The sequence below is a fragment of the Medicago truncatula genome, chromosome 2, assembly GCF_003473485.1.
Source record: "Medicago truncatula cultivar Jemalong A17 chromosome 2, MtrunA17r5.0-ANR, whole genome shotgun sequence".
Classification (NCBI taxonomy): Eukaryota; Viridiplantae; Streptophyta; class Magnoliopsida; order Fabales; family Fabaceae; genus Medicago; species Medicago truncatula.
Genome location: NC_053043.1, coordinates 49,374 through 69,428, shown reverse-complemented (window position 1 = coordinate 69,428; position 20,055 = coordinate 49,374). Strand labels below are relative to the sequence as shown.

The following is a 20,055-nucleotide window of genomic DNA, read 5'->3' as shown; positions in this document are numbered from 1 at the left end:
ATTGTCAAGGTTTAAAGGTGTTTATGTTATTGATGAAGATTGAAGTTGTGATTATGTGATACTTGTTTATCAAAGATGCAAAGTTGATTAAGACGGATTATGATGTTAGTTATGATTTTTGAATTATAATGATTGATATTATTGTATTATGAAATCTCACCCCTTCTGCTTGAAAATGTTGCTCTTCGTATGAGTAACTTGCAGGTGATCGTGCTTAGTGTGCAGTTGCTGTTTGTGAGTGGCCTTACCTCACTGTGTCGTCTAGGTCACTCTGATACGTAACGGGATGGGGTGTTTGATATGCATGCTTCATTCTCTTACGTGAACATTTATGACAATTATGTCATTTTTGATGTTGATTAACTGTTGAAACATTTTAATGGGGCCTACGTGCCAAAAACGATTTATGGTTTATGAAACAATTTTCCGCTGCAACGTTTAAGTTATTTAGTTAAATTGTTATTTAACTATTATTGGATTATGTTAAATGTGATATCCCGTTTGTTTATGTTGTTTACTCTGCTAAATGTTTAAGAAATTTTCATATTGGGAAAACGGGGTGTTACAGTCCCTACTTATGTGGCATCTGACATGGCAACCCATGTGAGAGGTTAATAGCCATGTCATCACCGGTAACGTCCCAAATGGACGTAGGGACTAAATTGATTGAGATATGACAAATTCAGGGACAAAGCGTGCATTTCGATGAATTGAGGGATGTTTTTGTCTGATTCGTGCAAATTCAGGGACAAATTTGGGTATTCACTCAAAAAAAAAAAAAAAAGAGTAATAGACATAGAGAGAAAAAAATGAGAGATATGGGAAGAGAGAAGAAAAATGGGAGAGAGAGCATATTTGAGATATAAAGACATAGAAATGGAAGAGAGGAGAAATAAAAGATGAGGGAGAGAGAATATGTTGAGTAGAATATAAAATGGTACTCCCTCTATTTCATTATAAATGTCTCTTTATGTGTGGTGCTTAAAATGATATATGTGTTGATTTTAATGATAAAATCAGTTTTATTTACGATAATATTTTTATAAGGGGCCTTTTATGGTGTAGTTAAGCAAATGACTTTTTTGAAAAAGTTATTTTATTTAGCCAATTGCATAATTATTGATGCCATGTCAGCTAATGGCTTCTTGATGGACCAACGTAAGACTAAATTTTATCTTATTATAAATCAGTCATCGTACAAAATATTAATTACTTTTGATTTATTAACTTATTTTATTTAAAATAAAATCAATTTTGTTCTTCATCTGTTTATCTTGTGGGAACTTCTACGGTACACCTGCAAATTTATGATGTACCGGTACTCTCGCTTACAATTTTTATAAATTAACTATAATTTTTTATGAAGAAAATAGGTGTTTGTTGACATATATATTTTAGAAAATATAATTTTATAAGAAAAAATATCATTTCATTTTTTATAAAAATCATACTAATTTTTTTTTACATTTTATTGTAAAAAATAATCAAAATTGTCTATGAGTAATAAGAATTCGAAAAAATCAAATTTTATTGCGTTGACGATATTGGTGAATAAGATTTAGTTATTATAATCATAGATGATAGAAAATAATTTTTTCATACAAAAAATAACTCATTTAACTATTAATTTAAGGATTTGATGTACCAATACACTCAAATTATTGGGTGTACCATAGATTTTGCCTTATCTTGTTGGTTCTTTTTTCTTCATCTGCAAATTATTTATTTTGCTTCTTCTTGGTCCTTTATTCTTCTTCTTCTTCTTCTTCTTCTTCTTCTGCAGAAGGGGATTTCATGCTCAAATTAAATCATTTTTAATCATCCTCTCTTTCTTCTTCATCTGCAGAAGGGGACTTTACTAACCTAAATTATACATTTTGGTTCATGTTCTTCTTGTAACGGCACCATCGTTTCTTGGATTGTGGTATCGTTATCAGCTGAGATCTCGAGCAAAGCGTTGAGAACATTGATTCGTGAGCCTCAAAACCTCAATAAAAATTTGTGAGCCTTTGATTCCAGTAAAAGGTGAAAAAACCCTTTTGAATCATTTTTAGAACTTAGAGAATGAAAGAGATTCAACAACAATGGTATCATAAGCTTCTGATTCTATACGCAACTTAAACTGGTAAAGCTTGCCCCATCAATCTCCTTTCTCTTCATCAATATGATCATGTACGATTTCTTTACTTTTTTCCATCTTTTAATATTGGGTTTTGTTCAAAATCCTTTTTTGATATTAAAGTTTGAATTTTTTTAATAATGGGTTGCTTTGTTATGATTGCAGAACCTGTTATGATGCAATCAAGCAAGCAGTGATGGGCGATAATGGGGAAGATGGAAGTGTCTAGTAATCCAATTTTTACGATTAAAAAATAAAATAACAATAAGAATGTTTAATTATTTTAATTTAATCAGGACACAATTGCAATAAGTAAAAATATTGTGGCACACCGTATGAACAAATGTGCAATACACCATATAATTTGATCTGACATGAATTAAATACAGATATGTTAAATGATTGGTCATTCTCATGACTTCATCAAAAAAGTCATTCTCATAATTTCACCATAGAATTTCCATTTTTATAATTGTAGTTAATGAAATAGTCATGTAACTATGATACTATAAATTAGAATATATAAGTGAACAAACAATAATCAATACTTCATTATTCCTCAGTTTCCAAATGAGATCACTTATAATGAGAGTGATAATCTATTTGGGATAATTTGTACTTAAGACAAACATCTGACTCATGGCCTCATCCCTTTGATTTTCAAATCGAACATGTGTTGTCTAACCAATTATTTTTGAGCAAATCAAGCGCCCGCATGTCTTATATTGGCAAGCGTCTTATATAGGTAAGGAATGTGAATGCCTTTCGTTTATAAAGTCATTTTGAGATCATTTTTTCTTTCTCATATAGATAAGGAATAATGCCTCCCATTTTTAGATCTTATATAATTCAATATGAGAATTTTAAATCATAAGATACCTCATTATGTCCATGACTGAACAAACAAGCGTCAGAATACTCCTGATAGTTGGTGATTTATTTATTTTTTGTTACGAAAGGTTGACTGTAACTTTAACTCTTACAATAACAATAAGCTTGTAAGATGAAAATTACCGCCACATATTATAGAGTAAAAGCGTCTTAAACCATGCCACTCTTGATAGCATACGTAAGTGGTGTAACCCTTTTAAATTAATTAATTATTAAACATAGTTAGGCAAGAATGAAATGAATTGATCTTATTCTCATCTTGGTGGGAATGTGGTGCGTACACGTGTAAAGAATAAGTGCGGGGGGCGTAGGTGGAGTCTCATAATTAATTTCTCTAAATAATATTGTAAAGCAAGCAAGTTGCAAGTGGTGGTAGGCTAGACACTGTCTATAAATTGCGGACCAATTTCCCTCAAATTCAGCATTAGCAAGAGAGTAAGACAAGACAACAACAAGAATGGATGAGGGAGGAAGTATTAATAATATTAATATTCCAATTCCAAAGGGAGAATCTGCAGATGAAGGCATCATGAATACTACTGTTGACTGGAGAGGGAGACCCTCTAATCCTAACAACCACGGTGGAACTAGAGCAGCTGCTTTTGTTCTTGGTATGTATATCTCTCTCTCTTTCTCTCTCTTTTACTTTGTATCTTACAATAACTATGATCTGATGAATGATATATATATGTCAGGGCTACAAGCATTTGAAATAATGGCAATAGCTGCAGTTGGAAACAACCTCATAACTTATCTCATAAACGAGATGCACTTCTCTTTGCCTCATTCTGCAAACATAGTCACCAACTTTGTAGGAACTATTTTTCTCATCGCACTCCTCGGCGGCTATCTATCTGACTCTTTTCTTGGCACCTTCTCCACTATCCTCATATTTGCTTTACTAGAACTTTCTGTAAGTAGTAGTACTCATCTCATCATCACATTCACATATCTATTAATTAATTCGACTGAATAAATATATACTATGCATAATTGCACAGGGTTTCATTTTGCTGTCAGCACAAGCTCATTTTCCTGAATTGAAGCCACCACCATGCAGTAAATTAGGAGGAGAATGCATAGAAGCAAATGGGTTGAAGGCGTTGATATTCTATATAGCAATATACATGGTGGCATTAGGAAGTGGTTGTGTTAAGCCCAACATGATTTCTCATGGAGCTCACCAATTCAATCAAGACCAGCAATCAAAGAAGCTCTCAACTTACTTCAATGCAGCATATTTTGCATTCTCATTGGGTGAACTTGTTGCTCTAACAATTCTTATTTGGGTTCAAACTCATTCCGGGATGGATGCGGGCTTTGCTGTATCAGCTGCTGCCATGGCAATGGGGTTCATAAGCTTCATAAGTGGAACCCTATATTATAGGAACAAGCCTCCACAACCAACCATCTTTCTCCCCATTGCTCAAGTATGATCAACATTTCATATCTAATTTATCTTTTCAAATATAGTATATATCAATCAATTGCCTTCTGTAAATATTAATAATACGTATGATCAGGTTTTTGTAGCTGCAATATTAAAAAGGAAGAAGATTTGTCCATCTAGCCTACAAATCCTACACGGAAGGGAAAACAGACAACATAGTGATAAGTTGAGGTTCTTGGACAAGGCTTGTGTCCAAGAGGCCGGGAACAACACAAAGGAAAGCCCGTGGAGATTGTGTAGTGTTGCACAAGTTGAACAAGCAAAGATATTACTTTCGGTTATTCCAATTTTTGCATGCACTATAATTTTCAACACTATCTTAGCACAACTTCAAACATTCTCGGTCCAGCAAGGAAGTGCCATGGACACACATGTCACAAAATCATTTCATATCCCTCCAGCATCACTTCAGTCAATTCCTTACATTTTTCTCATCGTTGTAGTCCCTCTCTATGATACTTTATTTGTTCCCTTTGCAAGAAAAATAACAGGTCATGAGTCAGGAATCTCACCTTTGCAGAGAATAGGGATTGGCCTTTTTCTGGCTACATTTTCTATGGTTTCAGCAGCTGTTATGGAGAAAAAGAGAAGGGATGCAGCTGTGAACCTGAACCAAACTCTGTCCATATTTTGGATTACACCACAATTCATAATATTTGGTTTGTCAGAGATGTTTACTGCAGTTGGCCTCATTGAGTTCTTCTACAAACAGTCCTTGAAAGGGATGCAGACATTCTTCACTGCCATCACATATTGCTCCTATTCATTTGGATTTTATCTCAGCTCACTATTGGTTTCTTTGGTGAATAAAATCACTTCAACTTCTAGTGGTGGTGGTGGTTGGCTTCATGACAACAATCTGAACAAAGACAAACTTGACCTTTTCTATTGGTTACTAGCTGTCCTTAGCTTCCTCAACTTCATCAACTATCTCTTCTGGTCCAGATGGTATTCTTATAATCCATCCCTTTCAACCATATCCCAGGAGGGTGAGGTTCATGCCATGGAATCTAAACACTACTATGTATCAGCAGCAGACAATATTCCATAGCATTCCACTTATACCGTGCATATATATGTATATTAATTAATTAGTCTTTTTATTATAATTATAAAGCTCTAGCTGGTTATAAAAAGAAAAATTAATGTATGTAAGGTCTCTTTTGTGGGCAGACATATTCTACAAAGAAAGAATTGTAATAAGAAAATGTCATAATTAGGGGTATCTTACTTTTGAAGCTTAGTGCCTTAATCTATATATATACTTTGATGTTTGATCGTATCCTAATTAAGTATAATATGAGACATGTATAAGACAAATTAACCCACATCTATGTATAGTCATAAATAAGCAACTGTGCATGCAGGAAAAACTCAAAATATATAAAAGAAAGATACACAGTTGTTGTTATAGGTATCCAAGGAGGCACTAGTCGGTAGGTAGCAAGATTCATTGCATTCTCTCCTTCCCTCACTTTGGGGTGGATCATTATTTTCCTTTTAGAGTGTCATTTTTCTCTCTATCAAATATTCAAAGCAAACATGTTAAGTGACAGAACAGTGCTTTCGCACTTTTAGGAGATGACTTTCAGAGGAGATCCAACTAATATGATGCGATGCTTGTGCGTATGAAACATAATGAAAGCTCAACTAAAAAGTCAACAAGAAATTATGCACATATGTTTCTGTCTCTGCATTGATAGATTAATAAAGTACCTTTCTTTTTCTTTTGGGTGACCAGAGGATTTCTTCTGCATCATTAAGTTCACCTTTTAAAAAATTTTGCACTTAAAAAAAACAAACATGTGAAAAAATTTGTTCTATTTTAACAATCATGCACCTTTGTTTTGATGAGACATGTCTCAAACATGTTTTACTGTTGAAGCCAGGGGCCCTGCAATTGCAAAACCATTTCAAAATTGTCATCCTACAAAGACAATATATAGGTGCATTAAAATGTTGGCTAAAAGATTAACATAACTCCCCACTTACCCAAACCAATACAGAAAAAAGCTAGTGGCATCGAGCCCACTTTGCTCTTGCACTATCACTGTTACATCCACTATATATGACCTCATTTAGTCACCAATTTTTTATTCCGGCTCCCTCGTTGCTGTTTATCATATATTTTTTATTTTTTTTTAGGTTTGACATTTCATATGTAATGATGATAGAATGCTTTAATGAGCACTTATGTTGTAGCTTCCAAATGTCTTATGCAAGTTATCGCAAGAAATAGTGAACTTATAGACTTGCACGAATATTGCTCTTCTCCCATAAAAAATTGTTCACTCACATACAAACTTCTCAAAATACCCACGCATAGGTATTTTGAGAAGTTTGTATGTGAGTGAGCAATTTTTGATGGGAGAAGAGCAATATTCGATTTGCAAACCAGATTTAGCGCATACATAACCCGTCTGATGGTCATATTATGATATACACATGATAGGATATGAAGTTAGATAAAGGCAATATGTAATAAACATGATATCATTATTTTATTATAATTAAATAAAAAAATTACTCACATAATTAATTATTTAAAAATGACATGTAATTTTTAGAGACTATTTGCCCTCATTTATCGCAAGGAAACACGTATTTTTTCCTGAGAGTCTTGACCTAGTTTCCTCTCTTATACATATTATTTTCTTTTTTTAATAATATTAAAGACACATAAATCTAATAATGTGGCCATGATGCTTTACGAACATAGATTTTATGCATGATTGCTATAGGAGAAGTCTTTACAATGAGAAGAACACGTAAACATGTAAAAATAGAGACCTTTCGGTGTGAGATTATTTTCGTATGTCATTTGAAAAGAAAAAAAAAAATTAGGAATGTTATTAACCAGACTCCACACCCGCTATGTTTTCACAATAAGTTCACCCACCTCTAATTAATTATGTATGATTGTTTGCTAAAATATTCGGAAATCTTCGCATTGAACCAAAGATAATCAAACAAACGACTTACACAATACATCTTCATCAAAAATCTTAATATGTTGTGCTGGGTATATGTGCCTTCTCGATTATATGTTATTCAGCATTTATGCTATTAATGGACTTGATACACCAACAATCTCTTCCTTAAATATGAGTTCATTCATCCATATGATCAGGGCCGACCCTGAGGGGGTGCAAGCAGCTCTACTGAGCTGGGCCTCCAAAATTTGGGGGCTCATTTTTTTATTTTTATTTTTTTTATATATGCTGCATGGAAATAAATAATATATACATGTGGCGTGGAAAATTTTCAAGTATGTCTAAATGGTTGAGTGGTAAGAATGGGAATCTGCATTGCATAGATCTTTCGTTCCACACTCAGAACCTATGTTTCTTTTTTTAGTTAATTTTTCTTTTCCTTTTTTTAGTTTGAGAGATTGCAAGGTATTTTTGGCAAAGATCTTGCAAATGGCCTCGGAGCTGATGATGGAAATGGAAATGAAACAATTGAGAACCAAGTTAGTGATATATGAATGCATGTTAATTTTATAAGCTTTACAGAGTGCAAATCAAACATTTCACATCATAAAGGGTACTACATTCAATGCTTGTTTTGTGCACCATTTATCAAACACAGTAGAGTACAAAAATTTGTCCTGTAACTTAGACACTTGTGTTGTACTGTTCTGTCTAGTATCTATCCTTTTGCAAAACAAACGCACCTCAGAACCTATGTTTCTCTTTTTAATTAATTTTTCTTTACCTTTTCTCTTCTTTAATAATTTTTTTTAGTATGTGAGGGGCTTTTTAGATAATCGCTCTTTTTAAAAAATATAGGCTTAATTGCACTTTTGGCCCCCTATGTTTTAAGAATTTGCGATTTTGGCCCCCTAACTAATTAAAATACAAAACAACCCCCTATGTGTTGGATCTTTGGCAGTTTTGGCCCCCTAACTAATTAAAATACAAAAGAGCCCCCTATATATTGGATCATTGGCACTTTTGGCCCCCTAGACCAATTTTGACTCGGTCAACGCTGACGTGGCACTTCAAAGCCGCCACATGTGCATTGTTTTAATTAAAAATAAATTAAAAAAACCACATATAAATTAAAGAATTAAATAAATAATAAAAACAACAAATAATTAAAAAAAATAAAAAAGAAAGAAAAAAAATGAAAGAAATCGTGTTCCAAAATCTGATTCTCCCTCTTCTTCCTCTCATCTCTCTAAAACACAAAATGGCTTGAACATGATGTCTTCATAAAAAATTCCACAATTTATAAAAAATTCTTAATTGTCGTTGCACCATAAAATTCCACAATTTATAAATATATATGAAAATTTTATATTTACCTTGTGTTCCATGAATTTATAGGTTGCGATGAACATTTTATTTAAAAAATATACACCAGACTACAAATTTTATGGTACATTTAAAAAAAAAAACGCTAACCATAAAATTGTGAACTACGGTGTGTATGTATGTGTCTATATATACAGTGTGATGTGGAGAGATGGATTGTAAAAAAACTAATGACAATAAAAAAGTGAAGGCATGACGAGATAGTTATTTATTGTAAAAAAAAATAGTGAAGACATGTACGGTTCAAATCCCGGTCACCACAAAAAAAAAAAAATAGCCGACTTTTTAAATCCTGTCCTGCAGATAGTACTAGGTTGTTTACGCGCAGATTCATCCTAAACCTTACACCATGATTCAATTACAGAAACATACATAGATACATAAATCATAAATGTAATGCAACAAATGATTAGAGAAAATTTCTTGAACTAAAAGTTCGCATTCTATGATTATTGCACACCATGCAAATAAAAAACGGACGATAGACCGTGTTAACAAGAGGAACAAAACACCCAAACTTTCCTTATTCCTTAAAACACAAATGACATGCACTGAAGCTAAATCATCTAAGTATACTTGTATATCAGATGACACGGGTTTTAACCTAGTGCAACTTCTCTAAATTTTAGTATACAATCCAGTGCTTTCTTGAAATCATTTTCTTCAAGTGCAATATTGAACCGACAATATCCAGGAATTCCAGTCCAAGAGCCACTATTGATGCATAAACCTGTGGCTTCGAGAATGGCATTCCTAATATTTGAGTCGTCGAGCTTTATTTCCACAGTGGCATTTCCTTGGCTGACTTCACCTTTTGATGAAATCTTTAGCTTAATAGTCTTTTTGAGATAGACGGAAGGTTTGGCCACAACAGAAATGCCAGCACACGATTCAAGCACGTCCCAACCGCTCTTCTCAAGTGCCTAGGGAAGTATTCCCCCAAAAATTGTTTAGCATTCTTTTAATAAAAGAAAAAAATCCAACCATAAAAAACAAAGAAATTAAAATAAAATTCAAACAGAAATGTTAAGCAGACCAGAAATTACCTCCTTCAAGCACTTGGATCTACTTCTCAAAATCTGTGTATGTTCAACAATAGCATCTGATAGAATTGATGATTCCTGCTCTCTAAGCTCCAGCAACTTCTTTGCAGCATATTTAACAGTACTATGAGGTTTACTTAATCCCGGATAACTATAAAATGTGTCAACCAAACCCGACTGGTTAAGAATAAGAAATCCAAATCTGAGAACACCATTGAGCATCTTAAGAGACAATCCTCCGAGCAGAGACACAGAGAATGATGGCTTGAATGAAGAATTCAGCTTAGACAAACACTCCCCCAAATCCCAGCCACCCCAGCCTTTACTGTCAAATTCCAAACCAGAGGATGAAGTATCAATTATAACTCTTGCACCAAATCTAGCACAGGTAATCAAAATCTCCCCTATCTCCTTGTTGCTATAAACTAAGCCAGTGGGGTTGATTGTAGGTCCAGAAATATACACCCATGGGTTTTTCACAGTGCCAAGGACTCCAGTAAGTGTCTTTTCCGTGAACTTAAAACCTACGCTGGCATCAGTAGGAACTGTCACTATGTCAGCTTTCAAAAATGTAGCAGAAGAAACATAGTTCCCATTTGATCCAGCTGGAAAACAGAGGGTGCCACCTTCTTTAATGCAACAGAGGACCAGTTTGTTGAAAAGAGCTTTTGAATTGTCAGCATATATAAACTCCGTGCTGGTATCTGTTGGAAAACCGTAGTTGCTTTTGACGAATTTTTTTATACTTGTGGTGACATCAATTTCAGACTCAGACATGTTTTGTCGAGCAAAACTTTCAAAAATAGCAGCCTTGACAGGAGATGGAACAGGCAAAAAGATTTGATCAACATCCATGTGGATCAGGGAACCATTATCTACCCCGTCAATTGCTAGCTCAGCATTATTAAGAACTGATACGGCTGATTTAGCAAATCCTATCATATCAACTGATTTGACATTTTCACAGATTCTCTGGAGGACAGAAGTTAAATTTGAAGTAATGAGAAAACTAACCACGAGAATAAACTAATTCAAGAACATGTCATAAATAGCTAGCTATACAGAAGATATGAGTTAATTTTTAGTTTACATGGCATGCTCCCCATAATAATGAAGAGGGGCTTTAGTGCAAAGGTGATAGGAACCAAAGGATCCTACAATCGAATTAACAATAACACAACCAAACTACAAGAAGAAACAGATGTGGCGATTAAAGAAAATATGGTGCTTTATTGATAGTAATGAAAATAGTAAAATAGTAGACGAGAGAAATCTTACTCCGGCCCTAAACACAAAACCCAATCTGTCATACTCTAGAACTCCAAAGAATTCCCCTTTATATACAAATAAAGAGAACATTCTAGTCGTTGACCCAAACAGGCCTCTTATTATCTAATCCTAATGGGCCACTTACTAATAATCTACCTAAACCTATAATTAACCACCTACTAATTACTTAAAAAACTCTATCATATTAGATCCTAACAAAAGGTTGGAGCTATTGTCATGTGAATTGGAGGTCACATGTTAGAGCCGCGCACTCAATCTTTTGCAAATATAAGGTAAGGTTGTCTTCATTAGATCCACAGTGAATCCAACTTAACCCTGATCCTGTCATAACAGTAATCAATGCTGAATTTGTCCTTTATGAGCTTGGTTGTCCCTTCAATTTAATCTATATCAGCCGATTGACTCATTCTCAAGATTGTGTCATCACTTTAACTAATGGCGATGTTACTTTGCAAGGTCGGACTTCAGGATGGATCAAGGAGTCGGGTGCGTCTAATGGCCTCTATTATCTCTTGTAAAACCATTGACATGCCATGTCAAAGATTTCCCTTTTACTATGCATGTTTAATTCGGTCATCTAAGTCTTCTCAAACTTCAAAAGTTGGCACCTAGTCTTTCCAAATTATCTAGTTTACATAGTGAGTCGTGTCAATTTGGGAAACACACAGTCACTTATGCGGTCAAGTAAATAAATGGGATCTTCCCCCTTTGCATTAGTTCACTTTGATGTTTGGGATCCTTCTCGAACTATTTCCACTTTTAAGTCTAAATATTGTTACCTATTGATAATCGTCTAGTTTTACATTGTTAGTTTTAATGAAAAACAGGGTTGAATTATATCTATTTTTGAGCAATTTTATAGGGAAATTAAAATCTAATTTGGTGTGTCCATTTGCACTTTACAGTGATAATGCACATGAATAGTTGTCCCATCAACTTCAAAATTGTATGGCCTCTAATGGCATTCTTCAACAAACATCGTGTGTTCATACACCTAACAAAATAGGGCAGTTGAACGCAAAAATCGGCATCTCATTGAAACCACTCAAACTCTCCTTCATGGTAATGTTTCATCTCATTTTTTTGGAGGATATTGTCCTAACCATGTCCTATCTTATAAATTGCATGCCTTCACTCATTTACTCCTCATGTATTTGGGTTCACATGTTTTGTCCACAATCACTCTCCCGATCTTGACAAACTCTGGGCTCGATCACTCAAGTGTCTTTTTTGGTTATGCTCAATCTCAAAAACGTTATCGTTGTTATTCTCCTACACTTCAAAGGTATCTCATATCGGCTAATGTTACCTTTTTCGAGTTTGTTCCATACTTTGAGTGACCCGCTTAGCTCTAAGGTCTCTTCCTACAATTATTATTGCTATGCCTTCTATTGTTCCTCTTCAGCTTTATATGGTGAAGGTTGGTCCTAATGGTAAGATTGATCGACTTAAGGCTCCCCTGGTGGCTAAGGATTATGCACATATTTTTGGATTATAGTGAGACTTTCTAACCTGTTGCCAGAATGGCCTTTGCAAGACATCTGACATCTGACACTCGTCTTTTTCTATTGCAGACATCTGACACTGGCTTCTCCATCAACTTGACATTAAAATTACATTTTTGCATGGTTATCTTGAAGTCTATATGGAGCAACCACCTGAGTTTGTTTCTCAGGAGAAGTCCTCTACCATGGTTTGTTGACTTCACAGGTTCCTATATGGCCTTAAACAGTTCCCTCGAGCTAGGTTTGGTCGATTCAGCGCCATATTGCAGTAGTTTTGTATGATTCGCAGCAAAGCCAATCACTTTGTTTTATATCATCACTTAGCCCAACGGTGCATTTACCAGGTTGATTATGTAGATGATATTGTCATAACTGGTAGTGATCAACAGAGCATACTCTAGTTAAAACAACATCTCTCTCATCAGTTTCATCATATGCCTTTCTTATTTTCTCTCATTCAAATGTATGGAACCCGAGTTATCCTTTTCTCCTATTAAAGCAGATAATGACAGTCTGTTTGGTTCACTGTTGGCGAAATTCAGACCCTAACCTCATGTAATAACTGGTGAAAGCATACAGCTACTAGCCCCCATGAATGACAGCGATACAACTCCTTGTGTGAATTTGGAAGGCACGGGATAACAGGGAATTAGGAAGTTCTTTCATGCAATTAGGTTCTCAAGTCAAGCTTTTAAACGTATTCTTTCTTCAAAATTACCGTGGTCCAGATATATACGGAGCCACAAATGAAAGAACAGATGCATCTCAGGAACAGATGTTACACGCTAAAAACAATTCAAATTTTCAAGACTAAAAGAAAATGAAAACGACAGGCAGACAGACCTCAGAAGGTGCACGCCGGCAGGCCAGCTGAAAAGCAAGAAGCTCGTGGAAAATACAGCCATAATAGTACTGACTGATTAATGCGGTATTGCCTTCTAGTAACTCAACAGTTTTGGACAATGCATTAAAGAGAGACTCTTCTTCTGAAATGACAAAAGCTACTTCTAAATCTGGATAAACCTGGAAAAACATTGGTTGTTAGTGCCATTAATACGAAATTGATCAAAGTCAAGCCAGAACAGAAGCCTACCATACAGTCTAAGTCAGCTAATAAGTTAATATGGAATATTACCTTGTTCTTTACCAGTCCGCAAATAATTGCCGCATGAGAGGGTAGAGGACTTCCTGAAAGATACTTCAGGACTCCATTTGATCCCGGAAGGCTGGATAGCTCAAAGTGATCTGATATGTCCAAGAAAAGACGAGATCCAACATCTCGCGTTGCATCTAAGAGGTGCACAAAAGCTGAACTAGTAACAGCCTCAAAAATAGCAATTCCAGTCACCACCACTTGAGGCTTCAATTTCTTTATTAGTTCTATCATTAAGTCTGATTGCCGAGGGGCTTCAATTACTGTTATTGTATCATCTAAAGAGTCAATAGATCCCATATTCTGCTAAAATGATAAAAACTTGTTATGGTACATGCAATAATCTGATAAAACTGGATGAAAATTAAATTAAATACACTGAAAAGATTTATTTATTATTTATATAACTTCCAGCAATCCTCAAAACAGGGGAATACAAGTATACAACACAATTCGTAAATTACAAAGAAAAGGATAAAGGAGATAAAGATGCACAAGGAATTTGAGAGCCTAGCCTCTCCCAACCAACCAGTCTCCAATTGCAACTAAGTAAATATATGTCCTTGCTGTGAGCAAAAATCAAATCTACAAAAATTTCTTTCGCAAGTTATAAGATCTGCTGTGTTGTATGGAACTGAAGCGCTGGTAAGGCGATTAAACCAGATAGAGGGTGATCCGGTAGTTAAATTTAAGGCAGGGGGGATACGGAAGAAAACTACAGGCCGAATCTTTAAGATTGCTTAAAAATAAATATTTTAATTTTATATTTGGTTCAAATACATGATACGATTTTATGACATTGGTTGATCCATGCAGGTGATCCCACCTAATGGGAAAAGACTTGGTTGTTGCTGTTGTATATATGCTTTTGAAACATTGGGTTCCTTACATTGAAAAGTGATGGTATGATTTTCTCCTGTACTGTGTCAACAACTATTAATTTGATTGTGTTAGTAGTAGGCCTCCAATCACAAGGACCTATGTAAGGAAGAAGCCTAAATATACAATTAGGCTTGGGGTAGACATTATATAATTATAAGTAGGCAGTTTAATTAATTATTATTATATAACTGCTGTAGGAAATTATAATATTTGCATGATAATACAAAAGACCACTGCCATGACATTCATACCTCCAGTGCCAAAGATGTTAACCACTGCCTAGGTAGGTGTCGAGTCAGATGTTCATCAACAATTGCAAGCCGAGGTGAGAACAAGCGAAGAGCATTCTCAATAGCTGCATTCCTTGAAGGAAAAATGACAATATTCTGGCACAGAATTTCAATAGATATGTCAATATTGTAATATATTATATGAACCAAACAAATTTACTATGGGGCATGTAATTCCTAATCACTAGCCTGAGTAGAATGGTTTACACGTATCAGCAAGATTAAAATCAAGTAGAGCACTGCATATATTTTACTTTTAAATTATGATATTAGTAATAATATTCTACGGAAAGCATTTGTACCAATTAGCCACAGCAAGTATGAATATATACACAATGCAAGTTCCCAGATTATTAACTCAAAATAGAAAGATTTCTGACGGGGAAACTCCCGCCATTCAAATGCATGATGGAAAAAGGTTACTTAAAGTGGGAAGCATCTATAGTCTACCAGGTGACCAATTTAGAATAAGACCATTTTTCTTCTAGTTTTTCGTATTTCAATTTTTTTTTTATTATTTGTTTGTGGATAACATCTGTTTTTCAAAGATAATTTCACATGAAATAGCGCCAGCTTATCCCTTATTTCTCTTAGATTTTGTGCTTACATCTAAGTGATATAGAATCAGAAGAGCATGTAGGATTATACATGATTTGAGCTATAACTTAGATGACAGCTGGCCCTACTGACATATTTGTGTATACTAACAAGGAGAAGAGAAGGATTAAGAGGAGGATGAGTTGAACGCAGCATATAGTTTGGTCATTCTGGTGTAATAAACCAGAAAGAAGAAAGTTCTTGATAATTAATAAATTTAAGATTCAGGAAAAAGTTCTGCCATTCAACAGCTGAGGTGTATTTTAGTAATGCAAGTTAGAAGACCTTTAAGGTTAAAAAGACTTCCAGCTTGTATCTCTTAGGAATTCTTAATTACAATAATTAAACTACAACACCCTCAAAATAATATGCCTTCCAGAGAAAGTAAGTTAGAATAAACAACCTCCAAAATGTACTCCATGACTCTTACTAACCCAAGCCTATTATGAATGTTTGAGATTTGTGAATAAAATACCAGAATTCAATAAATAACAGATCTGACCTAATGAAATTGTGCCACCCATAACCAGAAGAAATATGTGGAAATTATAAAAACAACTCTGCTACTTAATATTAACTTTTCTACTGCTCTTGAACCACATATACTGCCCTATTCATTCATTAATGCGTGGAATTTTGTTTGGCTGCAATAAAGAGCCATACTTACACGATGACATACCTATTAACTACAGAAGATATTTACAATAGATCTTACAGCAAAGATAAAACCAAATGGCACATCATGTTATGCTAGATGTATAACATGATGTATACCCATAATATTGCATGACTATATATTATAATTATAAAGCGCTGGTTTCTTCTTACACTGGCAGTGAGTGGAATATGGTGATACGTCTTCAAAAATCCAGCAATGAGATTGCGGAAGCGTTTGCTTCCAGCCGGTGGTTCATATGGAAAATAGGAATCATCTTTTAGAATGCTTGCAAGATAAGCAAGGAAAGGAATTTTTTCATCAGCAACAGAATCATCCTCAAAATACAAATCCAGAGAACTGCTGATCTCTTGAAATCCATTTTTCAGAAACTCAAATATAACTTTAACCTGCAAGTATCAAATTGCATTGTGCTTCAAAATTCCTTCAGGATAACAATATTCTTGTAAGAAATTGACAGTTTTGGTGAACAACCGACCTGGTTAGGTTGACGAAGTTGACAACTGTAAACTGATAAAGCATGGGAAATGCTGCCACCAGACTTTCCATAAGCCCAAGCTGTCCGTGCACAAATAGGCTGATCTCCAGAAAGCCCCATAAAGAATTCAAAACGGTGCGGGCTGTTCTTCTCAATTTCAACTAAGGCTGCAATATCTGTGTCACCAGCCTGTACCAGTACATCTCAATAAGCTACACTTTCACTGGAGAAATACTATCTAGTCAAACATATATGATTACTAGCCTGAATGATTTTCGTTTGCCAAAGCTTTGTAATGCGAAAACCCCGACGCTCAAACAATCTTTTGCAAACACCTTGTCCTGGGCGACCTCCCATATTAAAGATCATAATTCCATTAGGTTTGATTACTGATATCCCTTCTTCAACTGCCCTTGCAATTAAACCTAACCCAAACTGGTCCTCCACAAAACCCTACACACAACAAAATAAAGAATAAACATGAAAATGTAGTATTTATGTCATAAATAGGCTATTGTCAACAAAAAAAAGTCATAAATAGGCTCAAAACTGCCAAGACCGACCGGTGAAGAAGGGATAAATTGTGTAAGTGATACTTTAATTAAAAATTATTTTTGGCTTCGCACATAGAATTCATAAAACAAATATGAATACTTCAAAAAAGTATCTCTGGGGAAACAACAACATAGCTAGTAGAATGCTGGTGACGTATTAAAAAGATAAGATTGTATTTACCTGAAGTGCACAATAATTACTCAAAGAATGAAGGAATTCCTCACTTGCATTTTCTGTTATCATCTTAGTCATTGCATCTGGATTTGGATTAAGAATCTGCACGGGATCCAACCACAAGAATGCATATTAATCAAATGATTAAGCTAAAACATCACTGGATAAACCAAATTCATCAAGAAGCTAATGTCATACCATACTAGAATACCTCAGATTCTTAGAGAGAAAGGGAGAAAATTAAAATTTTGTAAAACTGAAAATGATTGTATGGATTAACTATTTGAGATATAGGACCCATTTGTTTTAATAAAAATTTGTTTTGATACTAATTAATCACTAGATTAAAACGCAATCTAATTTGTGTTTGTTTATAATCATAATACTGTTTTTCTTTAAAAAAATTAACTAGTTTCCTACAAAATTATTTTTATGGAAACATTTTTGTTTAAAAAATTATTTTTTATGTATATTTGAATACAGTCAGTTTAAGAGATACTTCTTAAATATATTTCATCAATTAATGTAATTTGTATTAACTTCAAACATATTTTAATGTGGCATATAACAACAAAATTACTTGTGTTAGGTGCATATATGTTAAAGTAGTCACGTATATTAATGTGTGCATGTGTATAACATAGTGTAAAATCATTTGCGTACTTTCGCTCAACATCTTAAGCTTTTCAGATAGTTAAAGACATGGGATCTATAGTTCAATCCCTGTTACCCTTATTCTTTTAACTCAATTAAATATCAGTACAAGGCAGTGTTTTGTCGTAGTGTCTATGCATTGTATAGCGTCAAGCCGAAAGGACTTGTATGTTAAGGGAATGTTAGATATAAATCAATTACTTACCTAACAGTTATAATAACCTGCATAGATAGATGTGTGATAGTTATGGAATTACTTACCTGAGGAATACATCCTACGATTCTTTCAAGTTGAATTCCATTATCTCTGCAATAGGATAGAAGATCAGATTCGTGAAACTCTATCCTGTCCAACAAAGTTTTCTTCTCCTCGTCATAGATGGGTTGTCCGTTTTCATCTAAAGCATTCAAGTATAGGTTTATCCAGGAAATTTTGACAGCTCTAGGATTGATATCAAGGCCATAGACCTGAAGAAATGATTTGTATTAGCATAGAAATTGGATTGGGTACGTAAGAATTGAAGATGATATCAAACAAACAAACACCTTGGAAGGTAGCCACTTCTCAGCTATGGCAATGGATATCCATCCATTTCCACAACCTAATTCAGAAACAATTCTGTCCTTGAAAATGGAGTCAGGGTGTCTATTAATCCCTTCATAAAAAGTGAAGGACCAGTCTTCAGGGAGAAAAATGCTAGGAATCACCATCATAGTCAATTTATTTCTACCTTGGTACCCTGCAATGCAATGCAATTTTCATTTATGAATCAAAAGAAAGCAAATCTCATAAAATATATAATATTACTTACCCTCGTATTGATCCAATAAGATGTCTTCAATACGAAAATGGTAAGTCTGAAAGCATTGATCGCAGGAGTCCTTGGTGGGGAAACGCTTCTGAAGGAGAGAAAGGAAGATCCGAGCCTGGGAACGGGTTTCCAGATCCTCAAGACCCTCCAGCAATGATCTGAGGGCGGCATAGGCAGCGTCGCCAGATTGCGAGCACTTCTGCAGGAACTCATCCACTGTCGGCGTCGTCCAACCCATTTTACTACACTTGCGGTGGACGATGAGAATGAATCAATCAATCAATGAAAAAGTCACAGTTAGTTAGTTAATGAGAGAAGATGCTCAATTTCAAGAGAAGAGATTATTATTCTCTTTTCTTTTTTGACAGTTAAATACGCGTTCTGTTCTTTGACAAAACAGGAGTTGGATCCACTGCTGCGGAATCCTCTGCTGCGCTATGTGCTGCGGCCGTTTGATTGGATTGACGAATGAAATATAAGATGAGTGAATCATCAACTTCGTCCCTGAATTTTCACGGGTCGGCCAAATTCGTCCCTCAATTATGCGAAATATCAATTTAATCCCTGAATTTATTAATTGTCAATCAATTTAGTCCTTCTGTTGAAATGGGCCGTTAACGGGGCTGACGTGGCCGTTAACCTCTTACAAGTCATACGTCACGTGGCAGGGACTAATTTGGCCGATAATAACAAACATTTTGAAGGACTAAATTGATTGATTTGCAGAAATTTTTTTGGTTTCTTCCCAAACAGCTCTTTTCTTCCCTTAAAACCCTAATTTTTTTTGTATTGAAGCCAAAATCCACAAAATTTCTTGAAGCAAAACTATTGAAATTGAATCTGAAATGATGGGGGTGGGAATATGGGAAAGTCGAGCTTCATCTTCAAGCTGCAAGTTTAATGGTTATGAAAAGAGGTTGAAGATGATTCAGAAATGTAACCTTCAAATACATCCCTACGTCATATTAAAAACCATCAAATAAGTCCCTGAATATTTTAATCATATATCAAATTGATCCTTGAAATTACAGAACACACAAATTGAAACTGAAATATTACATAGATTCTTCCATTTCTCGCTCAAGCTCCTCCCTCTCTTCAGTTGTTAATGGAACAATTTCAACCTCATCACTATCTACCAAATGTTGTGCATATATTTCAACTTCA

General features: G+C 34.7%; 2 protein-coding genes across 3 annotated transcripts; one reads left to right on the top strand and one right to left on the bottom strand.

Moving 5' to 3' along the window:
- Nucleotides 1-3,259: 3,259 nt before the first annotated feature.
- LOC11424190 (protein NRT1/ PTR FAMILY 4.3) lies at nt 3,260-5,690 on the top strand. Its single transcript, XM_003592821.4, has 4 exons — nt 3,260-3,621; nt 3,706-3,923; nt 4,012-4,440; nt 4,534-5,690. Exons 1-4 carry the CDS (start codon nt 3,468-3,470, stop codon nt 5,509-5,511), a joined length of 1,779 nt encoding a protein of 592 aa, XP_003592869.1. The 5' UTR covers nt 3,260-3,467; the 3' UTR covers nt 5,512-5,690.
- A 3,343-nt stretch (nt 5,691-9,033) lies between these two features.
- Nucleotides 9,034-19,312, bottom strand: LOC11434316 (methionine S-methyltransferase). 2 transcript variants are annotated; one of them, XM_024777352.2, is made up of 12 exons: nt 18,889-19,312; nt 18,623-18,816; nt 18,338-18,544; nt 17,429-17,524; nt 16,958-17,146; nt 16,694-16,882; nt 16,368-16,604; nt 14,904-15,038; nt 13,753-14,076; nt 13,461-13,640; nt 9,826-10,794; nt 9,034-9,702 (listed from the first exon to the last, which is right to left on the bottom strand). In XM_024777352.2, the coding sequence occupies exons 1-12, from the start codon at nt 19,124-19,126 to the stop codon at nt 9,379-9,381; spliced, it is 3,282 nt and encodes a 1,093-aa protein (XP_024633120.1). In that variant the 5' UTR covers nt 19,127-19,312; the 3' UTR covers nt 9,034-9,378. The 2 variants fall into 2 exon arrangements, with proteins under 2 accessions (XP_024633120.1, XP_003592868.1); XM_003592820.4 differs by having other exon boundaries at nt 13,753-14,073; nt 18,889-19,310.
- Between the last annotated feature and the right edge of the window lie 743 nt (nt 19,313-20,055).

What these genes read in the sequence shown, in the direction of transcription:
- LOC11434316 (XM_024777352.2), bottom strand. Translation starts at nt 19,126, where the DNA reads ATGGGTTGGACGACGCCGACAGTGGATGAGTTCCTGCAGAAGTGCTCG. An exon ending in GTAATTATTGTGCACTTCAG is followed by an intron (nt 17,147 to 17,428) that starts GTAAATACAATC and finishes TGTTGTGTGTAG; the next exon opens with GGTTTTGTGGAGGACCAGTT. An exon ending in GATCCAAGTGCTTGAAGGAG is followed by an intron (nt 9,703 to 9,825) that starts GTAATTTCTGGT and finishes ATACTTCCCTAG; the next exon opens with GCACTTGAGAAGAGCGGTTG.
- LOC11424190 (XM_003592821.4), top strand. Translation starts at nt 3,468, where the DNA reads ATGGATGAGGGAGGAAGTATTAATAATATTAATATTCCAATTCCAAAG. An exon ending in AGCAGCTGCTTTTGTTCTTG is followed by an intron (nt 3,622 to 3,705) that starts GTATGTATATCT and finishes TATATATGTCAG; the next exon opens with GGCTACAAGCATTTGAAATA. An exon ending in TTGCTTTACTAGAACTTTCT is followed by an intron (nt 3,924 to 4,011) that starts GTAAGTAGTAGT and finishes ATAATTGCACAG; the next exon opens with GGTTTCATTTTGCTGTCAGC.